Below are 16,665 nucleotides of genomic sequence, written 5' to 3'. Positions count from 1 at the left end.
AAAATAGTCCAGATTCCATAGCTCATGCTGCACCAGTGCTTCCTTGGTCTGGATGTTGGCCTCAGTCTGGACTCTCCAGTCTCCATAAAAAACAAGCAAAGGAAGGATGGCACAATTAGGGAAAAGGGCTAGTGTGCAAACAACAAGGTCTGGATTTCATAACTCGGTTTATTATTTATATTTTGTGTGTGTTTGGAAGTAGGCCAGGGAGGCAGTGCTCCCTCTAAGGCGTGTGTGCGTACATGCATGTGTGTGTGCGTGCTCACATGTCTTTTGATGACCACTAAGTCAATTTTAGATCCCGCCCAGGTTGAATTTATTTATTTTATTATTTATTTTATTTATTTAATACATTTCTATACCACCCAAAACGCAAGTTCTCTGGGTGGTTTACAAACAATAAAAACAACCAATAAAAGATTAAAACATTTCAACAATTAAAATTAAAAAGTTAAAACTATTAAAACACAATTAAAACAGTATCTAAGTAAAAGCCTGGGTGAACAAATGCGTCTTGACTGCCGTTTTAAAAATTGTAAGAGATGGGGAGGCTCTTATTTCCACAGGGAGCGTGTTCCAAAGCTTTGGGGCAGCAATGGAGAAGGCCTGTCCCTGAGTAGCCACCAGATGAGCCGGTGGCAACTGCAGACAAACCTCTCCAGAGGATCTCAATGGACGGTGTGGTTCATAGTGAAGGAGACGTTCTCCTAAATACCCAGGGCCCAAGTTGTTTAGGGCTTTATAGGTTATAACCAAAACCTTGTACTTTGCCCAGAAACTTATCGGCAGCCAGTGTAGAGTTTATAAAATAGGAGTGATATGGTCTTTCCGAGATGACCCAGAGACCAACCTGGCTGCCACATTCTGGACTAACTGCAGTTTCCGGACTACATACAAAGGCAGCCGCACATACAGTGCATTGCAGTAGTCAGGTCTGGAGGTGACCAGCAGATGTACTACTGTTCTGAGGTCATTTAGCTCAAGAAATGGACGCAGCTGGCATATCAGCCAAAGCTGATAAAAGGCACCTCTGGCCACTGCCTCAACCTGGGACACCAGGGAGTCTTTTGTGTCCAGAAGCACCCCTAGACTGCGTACCTGTTTCTTCTGGGGAAGTGTGACCCCATCCAGAACAGGCAGATCAAGATCATCTCCCGAGTTCTGACCCCGCACAATAAGGACCTCCGTCTTATCTGGATTCAGTCTTGTTACCTCTCATCCAGCCATCACTGCCTCCAGGCAGGCATTTAGGGAGGTTATGCCTTCTCCTGGGAAGTCCCACTCTGAATGCATGTATGAACACACTGCCTTGATACTGCCGCTCAGAACAAAACTCATTCCGCACACAGATGGGGAAAAAATTAGAGAGAACATTGCAGGGAGGTATGGGCTTCGTAGGAAATGGTGTGCCTACATGTACTGTATGTGCACACCACTGTGAACAGAACAGATTAATTATGTGCTGTTTTCACACAGCAGGCCTTTCTTATGTTCTTAACAGAAGCAAAAACAATTCACACAGGATGCATTACACAATACTGTGATAGTGAAATTACTTAAATAATAAATGAGGTGAAGGGGGAATTGAGACAAGACAGCATTGCAACCAACCCATGACCATTTGATGTTCTGCTGTTATACTGTTCAACATATGATATGGTACAGGGGCATGCATGTGGATTTTAACTAGACTAGGGCAGTTTAAAAAACCCATGGTCTGGCACAGATTTGAGAAAAACCCTACCTCAACCCAGCATACAAGTAGAAGCAGCAAGCAACCAGCTATCTCAAATTGCGCTGATTTCCGCTGTGTCAGCCTCTTTAGAGGGACTTTTCTGCCTGAGGTTGATAGGTGGTTACAGACAACACACTGCTGTCAGTACACACCTGCTGCAACATCAGAAAAGAACACAACGACGGGTGCGAAGATGCTTCCATGCAAGAAAGGCTAAAAGGTGTGGCCATTTTTCTTTTTAGAGACCTGAAAGACACATGATACAACCATTACTGCTTGTGGCATTGGCATATGCACTAATTTTTCTAGTCTACCATCATCTCTGGTTAAAGGTGTTTTGCAGGTTCTTGTAGCACTTCCAAAACCTGCAAAACCCATGTGATCATCTACAACAGCATGGCCAAAGCAGATGCCAGTCCATATCCTAAGAAGCAATGGACTCTGCGAATCCACTTTCAGTTTCCTTAAAAGCATAGGAAGCTGCCGTATACTGAGTCAGACCATTGGTCTATCTAGCTCAGTATTGTCTATCTACACAGACTGGCAGTGGCTTCTCCAAGGTTGCAGGCAGGACTCTCTCTCATCCCTATCTTGGAGATGCCAGGGAGGGAACCTGGAACCTTCTACATGCAAGTATGCAAATGTTCTTCCCAGAGCGGCTCCATCCCCCAAGGGGAATATCTTACAGGGCCCACACATGAAGTCTCCCATTCAAATGCAACCCAGGGCAGACCCTGCTTAGCAAAGTGGACAATTCATGTTTGCTACCACACGACCAGCACCTGCAAACATTACAAATGGAGAAGGGAGGAGTGATTGTCTGCTAGCCCTGATCTGGGTAGGATGGCATAGGGTGTGCTTTCCTGTACCCTCACTACAGTCCTGGGTACAAGTGGTGTGTGGGTCACTGCCCTCCTGCTCAGATTGGGGCCAGCAGACAATCCACACATAAATAGATCTGGATATAAATTATCATTAAACAGTGGCGCATATGCTGGTAACCTCCCAGGCTTTACAACTGTAATGCACTCTATGTGAGGCCACCTTGGTATGTAGTCCAGAAAATACGACTGGTACAGAATGTGGCAGACAGACTGGTCTCTGGGATAACCCGAAGGGACCATATAACTCAAATTTTAAAAGAACTGCACTGGCTGCCAATATGTTTCCAAAGTGCTGGTTATTACCTATAACGCCCTCAATGGCTTGGGTCCAGAGAGCGCCTTGTTTGTTATGACCCCAGCTGCCGATTAAGATAATATAGTGAGGTCTGGTTTATGGCTACTACCGGCCATTTGGTGGCGACTCAGGACTGGGCCTCTCTGCGGCTGCCTCGGGGCTCTGGAATATGCTCCCTTTCAAAATAAGAGCATCTCCCACTTTGATTGCTTTCAGATACAGATATCCAAAGACTTGTGAGCGGGCACACATGTGCTCGACTTAGAGGGAATGCTGCCCCCAAACCTTTGTGGGGTCTTACCTTAGCAGCAGCAGCTTGGGAGTGTTCTTTGGCAGCTATGCCAATGGTCCCCATCTTCCTTCACTAATAATGCTATACTCCCACTGTTGAGTCCATTGATACAACAGTGGGGGCAGAGCCCCCCCCCCAAAACTGGCAGCAGCTCTGAGGTCAAATGTTCTCAGAGAGGGCTGGTTTACAAGTGCCTGTTCATGACTTGATGATCATTACAACATCTAGTGACGACCTGTGTACAAATGGGTGATCCCAGAAGAGATGGAACTTCCAGAGCACCTCAGATGCTGCAATGCTTTTCAATGGAGCCAGCCCACATTTTCAGTTCTCAGTTATCAAAGACAAAGCAATCAGGTGGCATGCATGCATGTGTGGACCAGGCTAACATTCTATCCAGCTCAATGGCATGTAAGCACTGCCACAAAGCACAGTTGCATTTAAGCTTTAAATATTTCCATGCATGTTTATTTCCATCCATTCCATGTTTATGAATTCTACCTCATTAAAAAGAGAGAAAGAAACAGCTGATGGATAAATTGCAAGGCACCAAATCACAACTGTACATTTGTGTGTGTGGCAGGGGGAGAATCCGGAACTTGTTGTATAAGCTCCAAGGTAATTTCACCCAAGAAATTTGACACCATTTGAGAAATTTAGTTACAACTAACTTGTACCATTAGTTTCAGCGAGCCTAGTTATGTGTAACTTAGTCTGGCCATCAGCCACTGATATTAATACAGTCACAGGAGTAAGGCAAAAAAAGCAGGATTCAAACTGAAGTATGCATGATGCACTTGAGATATACAGCATGCATGATCTGAATGTAACAAAAGATCAAATGATGTCAATGATATTGTAGTGACCAGCCTCCCTATCCTCTAAAGAGTTAACAGGAAATGAACCCCTGTCTTCACTGACAGGCTGGTGAATTCTAGGGCTCAACCAATCAGTCGACTACGTTGGTGGGACATGAGAGCTGCAGGGGGAATTCTGGGAACAAGAAAGGAAGTCTGGGCAGAGAGTGCAGACTAGCATGAGGTCAGATGCCTCATGGCAGAGCTGCAGGATAATCTCTCAGGGTGAGAGATCTGCAGGAGGCTTGATTCTCATCAGGAGTTTGGTGAGTCAAGGAAAGGGGAAGCCAGGACTTTGTTTTATTTGGGAACCCAGCATAGGGAACAGTTTTAGTCAGAATGTGCATCAGGAGTTTATTTTGCTTGTGTGTGTGTGCGCTTTGCATTTTCCTAAATATCTGTTCTTTGCGAATAAGTAACTAAGTTTTGCTGTATGCTGCCCCAGCATCATTGGGGTGCTTTTGAAATATTTTTGTAACCAATTAAGTATTCTTAAGTGTATCTAAAACACTAAAAGTCTCAGACAGAACCCTTTTGTAGTAACTGAATCAAAGTTTTCCTTCTCTGTTCTTTTTACAAGCCTCAATGGGTTGGTTATTAACCCAGCAAATGGGGTGCGATAAGGGGGATTTCTCTGGTGCAGAACATGTCTCAAAGACAGCTTGGCCAAATTAATAATTAGCTCCACGTGCTGGCAAAATGCACAGGAGGGAAAGGTTTTTTTTTCTTTAGTCTTGCCTGTTAGCAAAAATGGGGAGCAGATTTTTGCATCTGCCCCGTACCCAACCATAAAGGGACCTTGGACTAAAGCACTCAATCCAATGGTCCAGTTCCAGGCGAGTCTTGGAGTGCTTGGTGGCAGCAGCAACCTACCAGAACTTCTGGGTTTACCTGAATCTTTTCTTAGCTTTTCTGGGTTTGGAAAATTCAATATTTTTTAAGCCAGCCAGTCTGCTTCTCTGAGCACAGGAAAGGGAGGACTTAGAACTAAAGTCTCCCTCGTGCTGCTCAACTGGTTTAGACTGGTCAGGGAGATTATCCATTAACCTGGCAGGAGGCAGGAAGGAAAGGAAAAATTCCTTTCTTTCCTTCCTGCACAAATCTGCTACATGTATTGAAACACCAGAAAGATGGCTGAACCCCTTTGGGACAGGGCATCATCTTCCTTTTGCTATGCAAACCAGCATGGAAGCTTTGTTGACAAGCAAAGCCATAAATACTCCTAAGTAAGTTGTGCTAGTGCAAGAACACCACATAGCTCCACAAAATCACAGGAATGCTCAGAACTGCACTCTTGTGCTATTGCACAAATGTTCCCAGCAAACCATATGAGGCATGCCACAAGTTGCACACCTTGTTGCACAAGCATGTTTTATTTATTTAGCATATTTGCATAACACCCCATATGTAAGTCTCTGGGCAGTTGTGATTAAATGCTGCAGGACTACTTTTATGCAAATTGGCTCAGAACTCTTTGGAGCTGTCAATCATAAGAGGCAGTTAGAGAGTGAAAGTTAGAAGTTGGAAGGCAAGTTCAGTTAGAGTAGGGGTTTGTGTGTGGGTAGAAATAGCCTCAAAGAAGAGTTGTTCTGAGACTCAAAGGATAAGACAGTCTAAAAAAAGTAAAGTAGTGCCGTTGAGTCGGTGTCGACTCCTGGCACCTACAAAGCCCTGTGGTTTTAATTCGGTAGAATACAGGATGGGTTTACCATTGCCTCCTCCCGCGCAGTGTGAGATGATGCCTTTCAGCATCTTCCTATATCGCTGCTACCCGATATAGGTGTTTCCCATAGTCTGGGAAACATACCAGTGGGGATTCGTACCAGGCTTGCTCCCTAGGCAAGTTACTTCTCCGCTGCACCATTAGGTGGCTTCAGACTGGGTTATTAGACTGGAGTAGGTTGTGAAGTACAGTTCTGAGAAGGAACTGGGTTCAAAAGGTGAAAAACCTTAAATATTGTGTGTAAAGTAACGAAGTACTGTGAGAAGTTCATATCATCAGAAGTTCAAATCACCAACTTTGTAACCAGGCAAGATTTCAGACCTACTATAGGGGGATGTGCATGAACAGAGGACATCCCTATACTCAACAGCCAAAAACCAGGTCAAAAACCAAAAACCAGGTCAACTTATAAACAAAAGCAGATACCTTCTATATTGAATTTTGGCACACAATTTACTTCAGTGTTTGTGTAAATGGGTTGAAGGGGCTAAAGCTGGCACAACTGAAAAATTATTGGAGTTATTTGGGCTTGATCAGTTTTATTGTCAGTTTCCTCTTGAACTGAAAATTAAAGGAACTAGCTTCTGAAACAGATAACAAAGCAGCAGAGATTGCAGTTAATTTTAAACACAGAAGAATCACCCTTCAGAGTAAAAAGGTCTGAGGTAAACACACACACACAAAACAATTTATCCAGGCTTCTTAAAGAAACCTATTAATCAGAGAGCAAGAGTCTCCTGTAAAGGAGAAGGGAGCTGGTCAGAAAACTTATTTTTTAAAGCTTGAGAGTGATGTGGTTGTGGAAGGAAAGGACGTGTAAAGGCTGGATGTCTCTGCAATTCTCCAGAATCCTCTCAAAGACTAATTAACAACCTATTACAAGGCAGGAACTCATTTGCATTTTCTTATTTTGACAATATTGATATATTTAGTAACAGTATAGAAAACCATGTAAAACATCTTAGAGTGGTGTTCCAAAGAATCAAAGAAGAGGGTCTGACTGTAAAGGCTAAAAAATGTCAGTTGAACATGTCAGAAGTAACTCATTTAGGTTATAAGGTGGGAGGCGGAAACGTCACACCTGTCCTAACTAAAGTGGCAGCAATTAAATATTAGAAAGAGCTAAGTAAAAAAAAAACCCAAGTAAGATCTTTCCTTAGTACTAGCTTAACCCACACAGAGCATCTGTGTGCTAGTACTTGATTGCTCCCCTCACCTCAGAGATCTCTCCACCCTCACCAGAGCTGCACTCCTGCTCCTCCTCCTCCATCTGGTTGCTTCCATCCCCCTCACCCCTCTTGGTCCTGGCTGCAGTGTTGCTGGCACCTATTGGCCAACCTGCAGCCCCCTATCCCCAGAGACCTCCCCACCCTCACCGAGCCCCACTCCTGCTTTGCCCCACAGGAGCAGCAGCAGTTGACTGGGCTCTGCCTTGCTACCACCACCACCATGGCCGCTCGTTCCCCTCAGGCCGCTGACAGGCCCAGGCCCAGGCCCATCCCTTGCCTGCCTGCCTGCCTCCACCAATGGCCTCAGTAGCCCCAAACAGCAGCAGTGGTTGACTGGGCCCTTCCTTACTGCCAACAGGTGCCGCCATGGCTGCTCATTCTCCTCAGGCTGCTGACAGGCTCAGGCCCTTCCTTCTTTCTCTCACATCTTTAACAGAGTTAATAAATTTAAAAAGCCTGATAGAGTAAAATGGTCTTCTGAATGCCATAGAGCTTTTAATGAAATTAACAAGTTGTTCTAGTAAGAACTAATCTGCCAACTTTCCTTTCACTATCCCTATAGCTGGACTAAATTTGGTTCAGATCGGTTAAGCAGTCCACAAGTTAGACCTCTTGCGCCTCAAATGTTCATGCATCTGCCATCTTGGATTGGGGTGGATGATATCATTACAAACTATACCACTGAGGTGTCCCTATGTGTCCCTACAGCTGTAGCAAATTTGGTTCAAATTGGTTAGGTGGTTCACAAGTCAGCCCACTTTTGCCTCAGACGTTCACATGTTCACCATCTTGGATCAGGGTGGATGGCATCACCACAGACTATGCCATTGGGGCATCTCTATGTGTCTGTAGCAAATTTGGTTTAAAGCTGTAAAAATTTGGTTCAAATTGGTTAGGCAGTTCACAAGTTGGCCCACTTGTGCCTCAAAGGTTTACACATCCACCATCTTGAATTGGAGTGGATGACATCATCACAAACTATGCCACTGAGATTTCCCTATGTATCCCTACAGCTGTACCCAATTTGGTTCATATTGGTTCAGGCATTGTGAAATTGATGCAGGGGACGGACACACTCATAAGCCTACTGGAAAGTAGGCTAAAACTGCATTGTGTAGTGATCCCATTTTGAAAGCACCTATCAACAAAGGCTTTATATTGCTACAAATGCATCCAAAGCAGGTTTAGATGCCGTTCTGTTACAATAATACAATAGTTTAACATCTCGTAGTCTAAAGTAGAAAATTGTTACCTAGAGAGAGAAATTTGTCCTCTATACAAAAAGAATGCTTATCTATTGTTGACAAACTGCAACCATATATTTGGGGTCAGGAGTTTACTATAATCACAGATCATAAATGGTTACAAACTATGACTGACAGCACACAAAATTTCAGAGATGATCTTGGAGTTTACAGGAATTTGTGGTGAAATATATTCCAGGTAAACAGAACGTTGTGGCAGATGCAATTTATTTATTTATTTACAACTATGTAAACTGCTTTGGGAACTTTTGTTGAAAAGCGGTATATAAATATTCATCGTATTCGTATGCCCTATCCAGAACGGTAATGTGAGTAAAGAGGGAAAAACAAATCTATACTGTGACGTTCAATGTAGTTATATTGCTTCATGAAATGGTTTGTGTAATTGTTGTTCTTAAGCAAGAGAAACATCCTTTGCTTAGACACATCATCCAGATGTGAATGATAGTGCTAAGCAAAGATCATATGATGAAATGGTGCAGGACCACTTTAAGCAAATTGGCTTAGAACTCTTTGGAGCTGTCAATCATAAGATGCAGTTAGAGAGTGACAGAAGTTGGAAGGCAAGTTCAGTTAGAGTAGGGGTTTGTGTGTGGGTAGGAACAGCCTCAAAGAGGAGTTGTTCTGAGACTCAAAAGATAGGACAGTCTAAAAAAAGTTAAGTTGTGCCGTCAAGTCAATTTTGACTCCTGGCAACCACAGAGCCCCATCGTTGTATTTGGTAGGATACAGGAGGGGTTTACCATGGCTATCTCCCACGCAGTATGAGATTATGCCTTTCAGGATCTTCCTATATCACTGCTGCCCAATATAGGAGTTGGGGGATTCGAACCAGCAACCTCTTGCTCCCTAAGCAAGTTACTTCCCTGTTGTGTCATTAGGTGGTGCAACCTAAAAAATAAAGGACCGGGTTATTAGGAGAGTTTGTAAATCAAGAATGGGTTGTGAAGTACAGTTCTGGGAAGGAACTGGGTTCAAAATGTGAACAACGTTATATATTGTGTGTGAAGTAACTACGTGCCATGAGAAGTTCAAATGATCAACTTTGTAACCAAGCAAAATGTCAGCCCTAGATGTCAATAGTGAAACAAACAAACCTCAGATGACTTCTTTAAATGAATATTCTTCTCGTACTTTAAAACAAAACAAAATCTGTCTGAGTGATTTCTGTAACGAACCCTAGATCTGCAAAGCCATGTTATAAGGATAAAGAAACCAACTGAGTGACAGACACTTCATCATGTGATTGGTGGCAGAAGAAATGTAAGTACTCTTATACAAGCCAAAGTAACATCTCCGGTGAAAACCAACTGAAAATTAACTTTACAAACATCCGTGACTCAGACCAAACACCACAGTGATTCACAGTGTTTGCACTAGCACTAACACTAGTCTGAAACACAAGCTCCAGGCTTAGCAAAACTAGTGAGCACAACAGCCTTGCAATAGTGTTGCATCCTCGCACGAGCACAGCATTAGGTAAGGCCATTGACCAACAACAACAGTAGTAACTAAAACATGATCAAGGAGGCTTTTATTTTAACCGTTGAAGGCTGAAGCAGCTGCCTCCCATATGAACTTCCCACTATGATCAAGCACTCCCCCACCCCCATGATTGACACTCCCCCACCCTCAGATTGAGATGAGAGAGTATTTTCCATTGTAGCACCCAGAAATGGGAACACCCTTCTGAAGAAGGGCATGGTTCAATTGTTCTTTGCCTTTTGGCAAGCAGGCAAGGCTTTTCTGTTTCAGCAGTCTTTTTTTGGAGGGGGGGCTTTCTTAATTAGAATAACATCCAGACATTTCATAGTTAAGATCTAACTGCTTCTTAAAAATATTTCAATCAGGGATTAGTTTCCCCCCCTTCAAGAACAACAAATATTTATATACTGCTTTTCAAGAAAGGTTTCCAAAGCGGTTTACACAGAGAAATAATAAATCAATACAAGAATATTAATTTTAATGATAGTATTTTGATTATTGTTTCTAAACACTGTTATTGATTTTCTTATCTATGGCTGAAAAGCACAGAAATGTATTTTCCGCTCATGTAAGTGACTCATTAGTGAATCATTTAAAAAAGAAACAACCCAACAAAAACACAGACCTATACAATCATCCAAATAAACAAAAGGGTTATTATTTTGACTGAAATATTTTCTACTGGAAAAAATATATAGTTAACTGCCTTGAAAATGGTGGAAATCTAATTTCCAGAATATTTATTTGTTTATTTAATCATATTTTTATACCACCCGACAGGTAAATCTCTAGACGGTGTTCAGAGTTCAGTTATGAGTGACTAGATATAACCCAGCACTGAAGCCCAAAACAACTGTATTCTCCTATTCACTTCAATGAAGCCTGAGGACATAGGATTTCCTGGTGGATTGTGTCCTAGGGGTCAGATCTGTCTCCCACTCTGCCACCCTGAGTGGACCTGAAAATCTGCCACCTGAAGCAGCCTGTCTCTGAAAATACTTTAAACAGGGCAGCACAACTTCAGCCCTCCAAGCTGTGCTTGGATTCCCATCATCACCAGCCAGCCAGGGTTGATGGTCTTCTAGTCCAGCATCTGCAGGAGGGCCAGAGTTGTGCAAGCCCTGCTTTAAAACAAAAAGGGTATTCTAATGAGAGCCACCACTGCACTTGTGCAATGGGACACCCTGGGATGGGTGGGGGAGGGAAGTCATCCCACTCCCAGAATCTCCCTCCGCTGCACAACCACTCGTGTGGGCATGTGGTGCAGCAGAGGGGAGGACAGTGGCCAGGTGAGCTCTGGCCTTCCCCACAGCCTGCCCGCCCCAGCAGCGAGGTCCTGTGCACAACCTCAAAGTTTCTCAACCTTGGGTTCCTAGATGTTGTGTGACTACAATCTCATCATCTCCAGTCACAAAAGCAGAAGATCACTGGGGTGCGGAGTGGGGGGGTGACCCCAAAACATCTGGGAACCCAAGGTTGGGAACCCTTGCTTTAAAAAAATAAAGGGGATGAACAAGCCAAAATGCTTTCATGTAAGGAACAGTCAAAACCTGTTGAGCCTGTTGATGGGTGTTGGCCATGATGGCTCTAAGGAACTAGAGGCAGTATGCTGGGCAATCACAGGAAGAGGGCTACTGCTTCCATACTCTTCTTCTGAGTTTTCTGGAGATACATGGATGGCCACTGAGGGAAACAGGATGCTGGACTTAATAAGCCTCTGGCCTGATCTTGCAGGGCTCCTTTTATGTTCTTCTGTTAGGGTACCATTTGCTCAGAGGCAGTTTTCAGAATGACCTTTGAATGAACCTGGATGGGAAGAGGCCACAGCAAGCTCTATGCATGTTTGGCAGCAGTCTGACACAGACAACATGTGGTGATGCAATGTGGCGTAATGAAAGGGAATGAAGCTTACAAATATGACAAATATTTATATAAAGTTTTTCAACAAAAGTTCCCAAAGAAGTTTACATAGATATAGCTAAAGAAGAAGGAGATGATGAGCATGGTTTTTGAGCTGGAGAAAGAAACATCAATAACCTTCTCTATGCTGATGACACCACTCTGATAGCTGAGAATGCAAATGATCTGCAAGCTCTAGTAATGAAAGTCAAGGAGCACAGTGAGAAAATGGGACTACAACTAAATGTAAAGAAGACTAAACTAATGACAACAGGTACAGCAACCAGCCTCAGAATTGATAATGAAGATACTGAAGTGGTGAACAGCTTCTGCCTTTTAGGATTGACCATCAGCAATAAAGGATCCAGCAGTCAAGAAATATGTCACAGACTAGCACTTGGTAGGGTTGCAATGAAGGCTTTGGAAAGGATATTTAGATGCCGTGAGGTGTCTATACCTACAAAGATTAGAATCGTTCAGACGATGGTTTTCCCTGCAACACTCTATGGATGTGAAAGCTGGACTTTTAAGAAGCGAGACAGAAAAAGCATTGACACTTTTGAACTTTGGTGCTGAAGAAGACATTTGAGGATACCATGGGCAGTCAGGAAAACAAACAAATGGATCATAGAACAAATCAGTCCAGAATTTTCACTCGAGGCACAAATGACCAGGCTCAAACTATCATACTTTGGACACCTTATGCAAAGACCCAGCTCCCTTAAGAAGTCCATAATGCTGGGGAAAGTTGAAGGAAACAGAAGAAGAGGACGATCAGCAGCAAGGTGGATGGACTCGATTACGACAGCAATGAATGCACCACTGAGAGACCTTAAAGGCCAAGTTGAAGACAGATCATCCTGGAGAGAATCTATCTATGTGGTCGCTAAGAGCTGACTCTGACTTGAAGGCACTTAATCAATCAACCAACCAACCAACTAAACAAATTAAAGAGCTCCCTGTCCCCAAGGGCTCACAATCTAAAAAAGAAACAGACATCACCAGCAGCCACTGGAGGGATGCTATGCTGGGGATAGATAGACACTTCCTTTTGGCTGGCTAGAAATTCCTCTCTTTTTACTGAACCTTGTTCTTATTCAAGCATTATTGTGTGAGAGATGTCTGTTTTATCTAGCTACCTATGTCAGCGCTCTACCTCTGTTTCCAAACAATCTAGAACACAGGAAGCTGCCTTATACAGAATCAGAACACTGGTCCATCTAGCTCAGTATTGTCTATACTCACTGGCAGTAGCTCTCCAAGGTTGCAGGCAGAAGCCGATCCCACTCCTTCCTGGAGAGGCATGAACCTGGAACCTTCTGCATGTGAGCATGCAGATTCTCTTTCACTGAGCTATGGCCCCATCCCCTAAGGGGAATATCTTACAGTACTCGCATGTAGCCTCCCATTCAAATATAAACCAGGGTGGGCCCTGCTTAGCAAAGGGCGCGGTTCATGCTTGCTACCACAAGACCAGCTATCTTTTCCTGTCAAGGGGTATGCACTCAAGTACATGTTCTGTGCCATGGTAACAAAGATACTTGTTCCTTGCCACCTGTTTAATCATCCTGTGTTCAAGCATCACAATCAAGATGGCAAAACATTCCTTCCACCCCAGTCATTTTAATGCATGCGTTGGAGTAGATTCAAAAACTAAACCACATCACTTGCTGTTAATACAGAATCAGCAGTAGCAGGCATCCTGGATTACTCAACACCGAGGAGATGATGTGGTATACAGTATGTTAGATAAGGAAAATAAGATGGTGGTATTGCCACCCATACAACCTGTGATAAGAAACTGTTTTTTGTGTTCCAGATTTCTGTACTCACAGATTTGTTATCAAAACAAAACCATTCTGTGACCTAAATACATTGGGCATGCTGGCAAAGTTGAGTCAGTTTTCTTCACTGCCCAAGTTTGATCTTCCCACAGAAACCTGCCCAATTACCAAGATGATTGTCAAAGAACTTTTTTTTTGTTCCTTTGCCAGCAGAGATTTATTTAATTCATGTTTGTTTGTTTTTAGTATATCCTAGCTTTCAAACAAAGCTTTCACAAGGTAGCCAACAACCACTGATTAAAACATGAATAGCAACAATTAACAAGTTGTTCTAGTAAGAACTAATCTGCCTACTTTCCATTCACTATCCCTACAACTGGACTAAATTTGCTCCAGATTGGTTAGGCAGTTCAAAAGTTAGCCCACTTGTGCATCAAATGTCCATGCGTACACCATCTTGAACTGGAGTGGACGCCATTGTAGTGACCAACCTCCCACCTCTATCATATCTCCTCTTTAGTAGCCTTTTAAAAGCAGTAACAGCAATCAAACAAGGCTATAACAGACTATAATTAAAAGCTCGCAGAACAGAAGAGCCTGCAAGGCCAGCTTAGAAGCAGCAAGAGTGGAGGTCTGACAAACCTTCCAGTGAAAGAATTTCAAAACTGTGGCACCACCACTAAGAAAGTCCTGTCCTTGGGCCCTGCCAGTTGAATGTGAGTCAAGGGTGGGTTTGAGAGCAGGACTTCCTCCAAAGCTGATCAAAACACCCAGCTAAGTTCATAGGAGAGAGGACAAGTCTTAATATAATCTGGTCCCAGACCATAGAGGACTTTATGGGCAGGTGCAATCAGAGAAAGGGCCTTTCTCTGTGGCACCCCACTATGGAATGCTCTCCCTATAAAGGCTCACTTGGTGCCAAAGTGAAAGTGTTTAGGCCAGGGGTGGCCAACCTGAGACCCTTCAGCTCTTGAACTAGAACTCCCATCATGTTGCAGCTGAGGAAGATGGGAGTTGCCATCCAACACCAGCTGGAGATCCTCTGGCTGGCCACCCTGGGGTGCTGGGCAAGTGGCCCAGATGGGCAAAAAGCTATTTTGAACACCGAAGTGTTGATTCTGTTACTCTGCTGTTCTGAGCTGTTCACTTCAGCTGCAGTGCTCTTTTAATATCATTTTGTAGACAGTATTTTTGAATTGTTTTAAAATATTCTTAAGTTGTCAGTTGCCTTTGAAACTTTTAAAACTGCAAAGGTGGTAGATTTTTGTTCATAAGGAGTTCCCATTGAATGTAATGCTAATCCATTGTCCATTTGCTTGCTTCATACAAAATATAAGAAATCAGAAAATAAAAATTATGTTTCCTTTATACATATGTAGCCTCAGATGGACTAACCATGTTCGATTTGGGTTCTCTCTCCCTGCTCCTTGCCCCAGCTGAATGCATGTAGAAGAACCTCATAATTCTGACTCCAGAAACCCCAGATTCCATGCTCTACAATGGGTATTATGGGTATCAAATATTATAGACAGTTGGCATATTTCAAACAAAATACTTCATATTCTCATTTCAGTCATGTTGCAAAATGTAGGTTTTTGCAGAATTTTATTTTCTTGTCACATCTGTTTTTGTTATTGCTAACCACCTTGTTATTGAAGGGTGGAATACAGTAAATTTGTAAAATTGAATGGCTGACATCCGGACTAAGTCACTCAATAGTACTCTTTAGGAGTTACTAGAATGACTTAATTTCAACAGGACTTCCACCCAGTAGCAGCCTGTATGGGCAGCATGGAGGGGGGCTGGTAAATGAGCCACAGGTGGTGGTCTATTGCGGTGGGATAAGATCCGTTAATCTGGTGACAGTTAATGGGAGGGGGGATGAGGCAGCCAGGGTGGGAAGAGGAGAGTGGGAACAAACCACACCTGAAGCTCTTTTGCCGCCACCATCCCACCCCGCTCTGTGACTGCTTTCACTGAGTAATTCAGACAGGATGTCAGCCAATAAAGAAGCACGGGCTTACATTTGATCATGCAGCTGGATAAGCAAGAAGACAGCAGAGAGAGAGATGGGGGTGTGCTCAATAAAGTCATGCTCCCAAAATAAAGCCCATTGCCCACCCAAACTGGCACTTTTCTGATTTTCAAACCTTTTGTAAACATTGACCCAACGTTTCCCTGCAGTCACATTGGCAATGCTGGAGGTGGGGGAAGCCCTTCCAAAGAAGTAGCTCACCTACCTATTCCTGAATCATAACAGGACATTAAAATAAGTTTGCAGTTCTAAGCATATTAAGAACTGAAGGAGAATAACTCCATCAAAATCAATAGGACTAGAGACAATGCATCAAGCAAGGCAATGTTAATGTGAAATATATATCTATTCTTATAATTTCTCTTCTAGACATCCAGTGTATTGGACTAAGCTCACTACTCCCAGAAATAAATTTTGTTCAATTTGATCCCTCCACTCCATTCCTTTTTTATTTTCTTTTTTGGTGCTGCCATTGGCAGCCAGGAAGGCTAGAAATTTGCCCTTTTTATAAAGCGAACAAACAAGTATACTTTCCAGCATACATCGAATAAATCATAGAGGTAGGCAGGATCCACTTAAACTGAGGTCCTGTTGAGACCCTAAATAATACAAGGAAAATTCTGGAGGGCTAGAGGTTTCTTTGACGTTTCCACTGCATGCTGAGCAGGCAACACCCTTTTCAGTATGAATTTTAATACTCAAAATAGAATGGCAGTTTAAGTTTTCCACGCTGCTGGGTGCACAGCTCTCCCCCATGGGCATGCACAGCTTTGTTGGAGAGTGTAGTTCTAATGGACAAAGGCAGCTTTTACACAGTCCCCAGACTTGGTGATCTTAAGGGAACAGAGCTGTCTGCAAAGAGCAAACACACTGGAATAGTCGTCCACTCCACTCCTAGCCTAGGTGCAACTCAGTTTAAGAATCACAGTAGTTACAGGCTTACATTGAAATTGATTGATTAAGTGCCATCAAGTCAGTGTCGATCCTTAGCAACCACATAGATAGATAGATAGATAGATAGATAGATAGATAGATAGACAGACGGATACACACTGAAATTACAAATGCATAAAATGCACATTACTGATTTAAGTCTCCAGTGTGAACCCAAACTTTTCTTTACAAGATGCATTTATGAAAGGGCACAAACTTTTAAAACAGGATAAGGATTGCGTTCTCCAA

At 43.1% G+C, this 16,665-nt stretch overlaps 1 protein-coding gene across 8 annotated transcripts in view; it reads right to left on the bottom strand.

The window, feature by feature from the left end:
• Positions 1-16,665, bottom strand: part of ITGB7 (integrin subunit beta 7) — a 56,780-nt gene that overhangs the window by 28,684 nt on the left and 11,431 nt on the right. Inside the window, exon 1 of one of the 8 annotated variants that reach the window (XM_053292858.1) lies at positions 7,003-7,052. The exons of 6 other annotated variants lie outside the window; for them this stretch is intronic. Coding sequence is in view for 1 of the 2 variants with exons in the window: in XM_053292856.1 (XP_053148831.1) it covers positions 1,888-1,938 (51 nt within the window). In the remaining variant the exon portion in view is untranslated. Of the gene's footprint in view, positions 1-1,887; positions 1,965-7,002; positions 7,053-16,665 lie in introns of those variants that run through there. One more of the 8 variants, XM_053292856.1, reaches the window with a different exon arrangement.

Source organism: Hemicordylus capensis, chromosome 2 (genome assembly GCF_027244095.1).
Source record: "Hemicordylus capensis ecotype Gifberg chromosome 2, rHemCap1.1.pri, whole genome shotgun sequence".
In the NCBI taxonomy this organism is placed as follows: domain Eukaryota; kingdom Metazoa; phylum Chordata; class Lepidosauria; order Squamata; family Cordylidae; genus Hemicordylus; species Hemicordylus capensis.
This window is presented reverse-complemented; position numbering and strand designations above follow the sequence as displayed.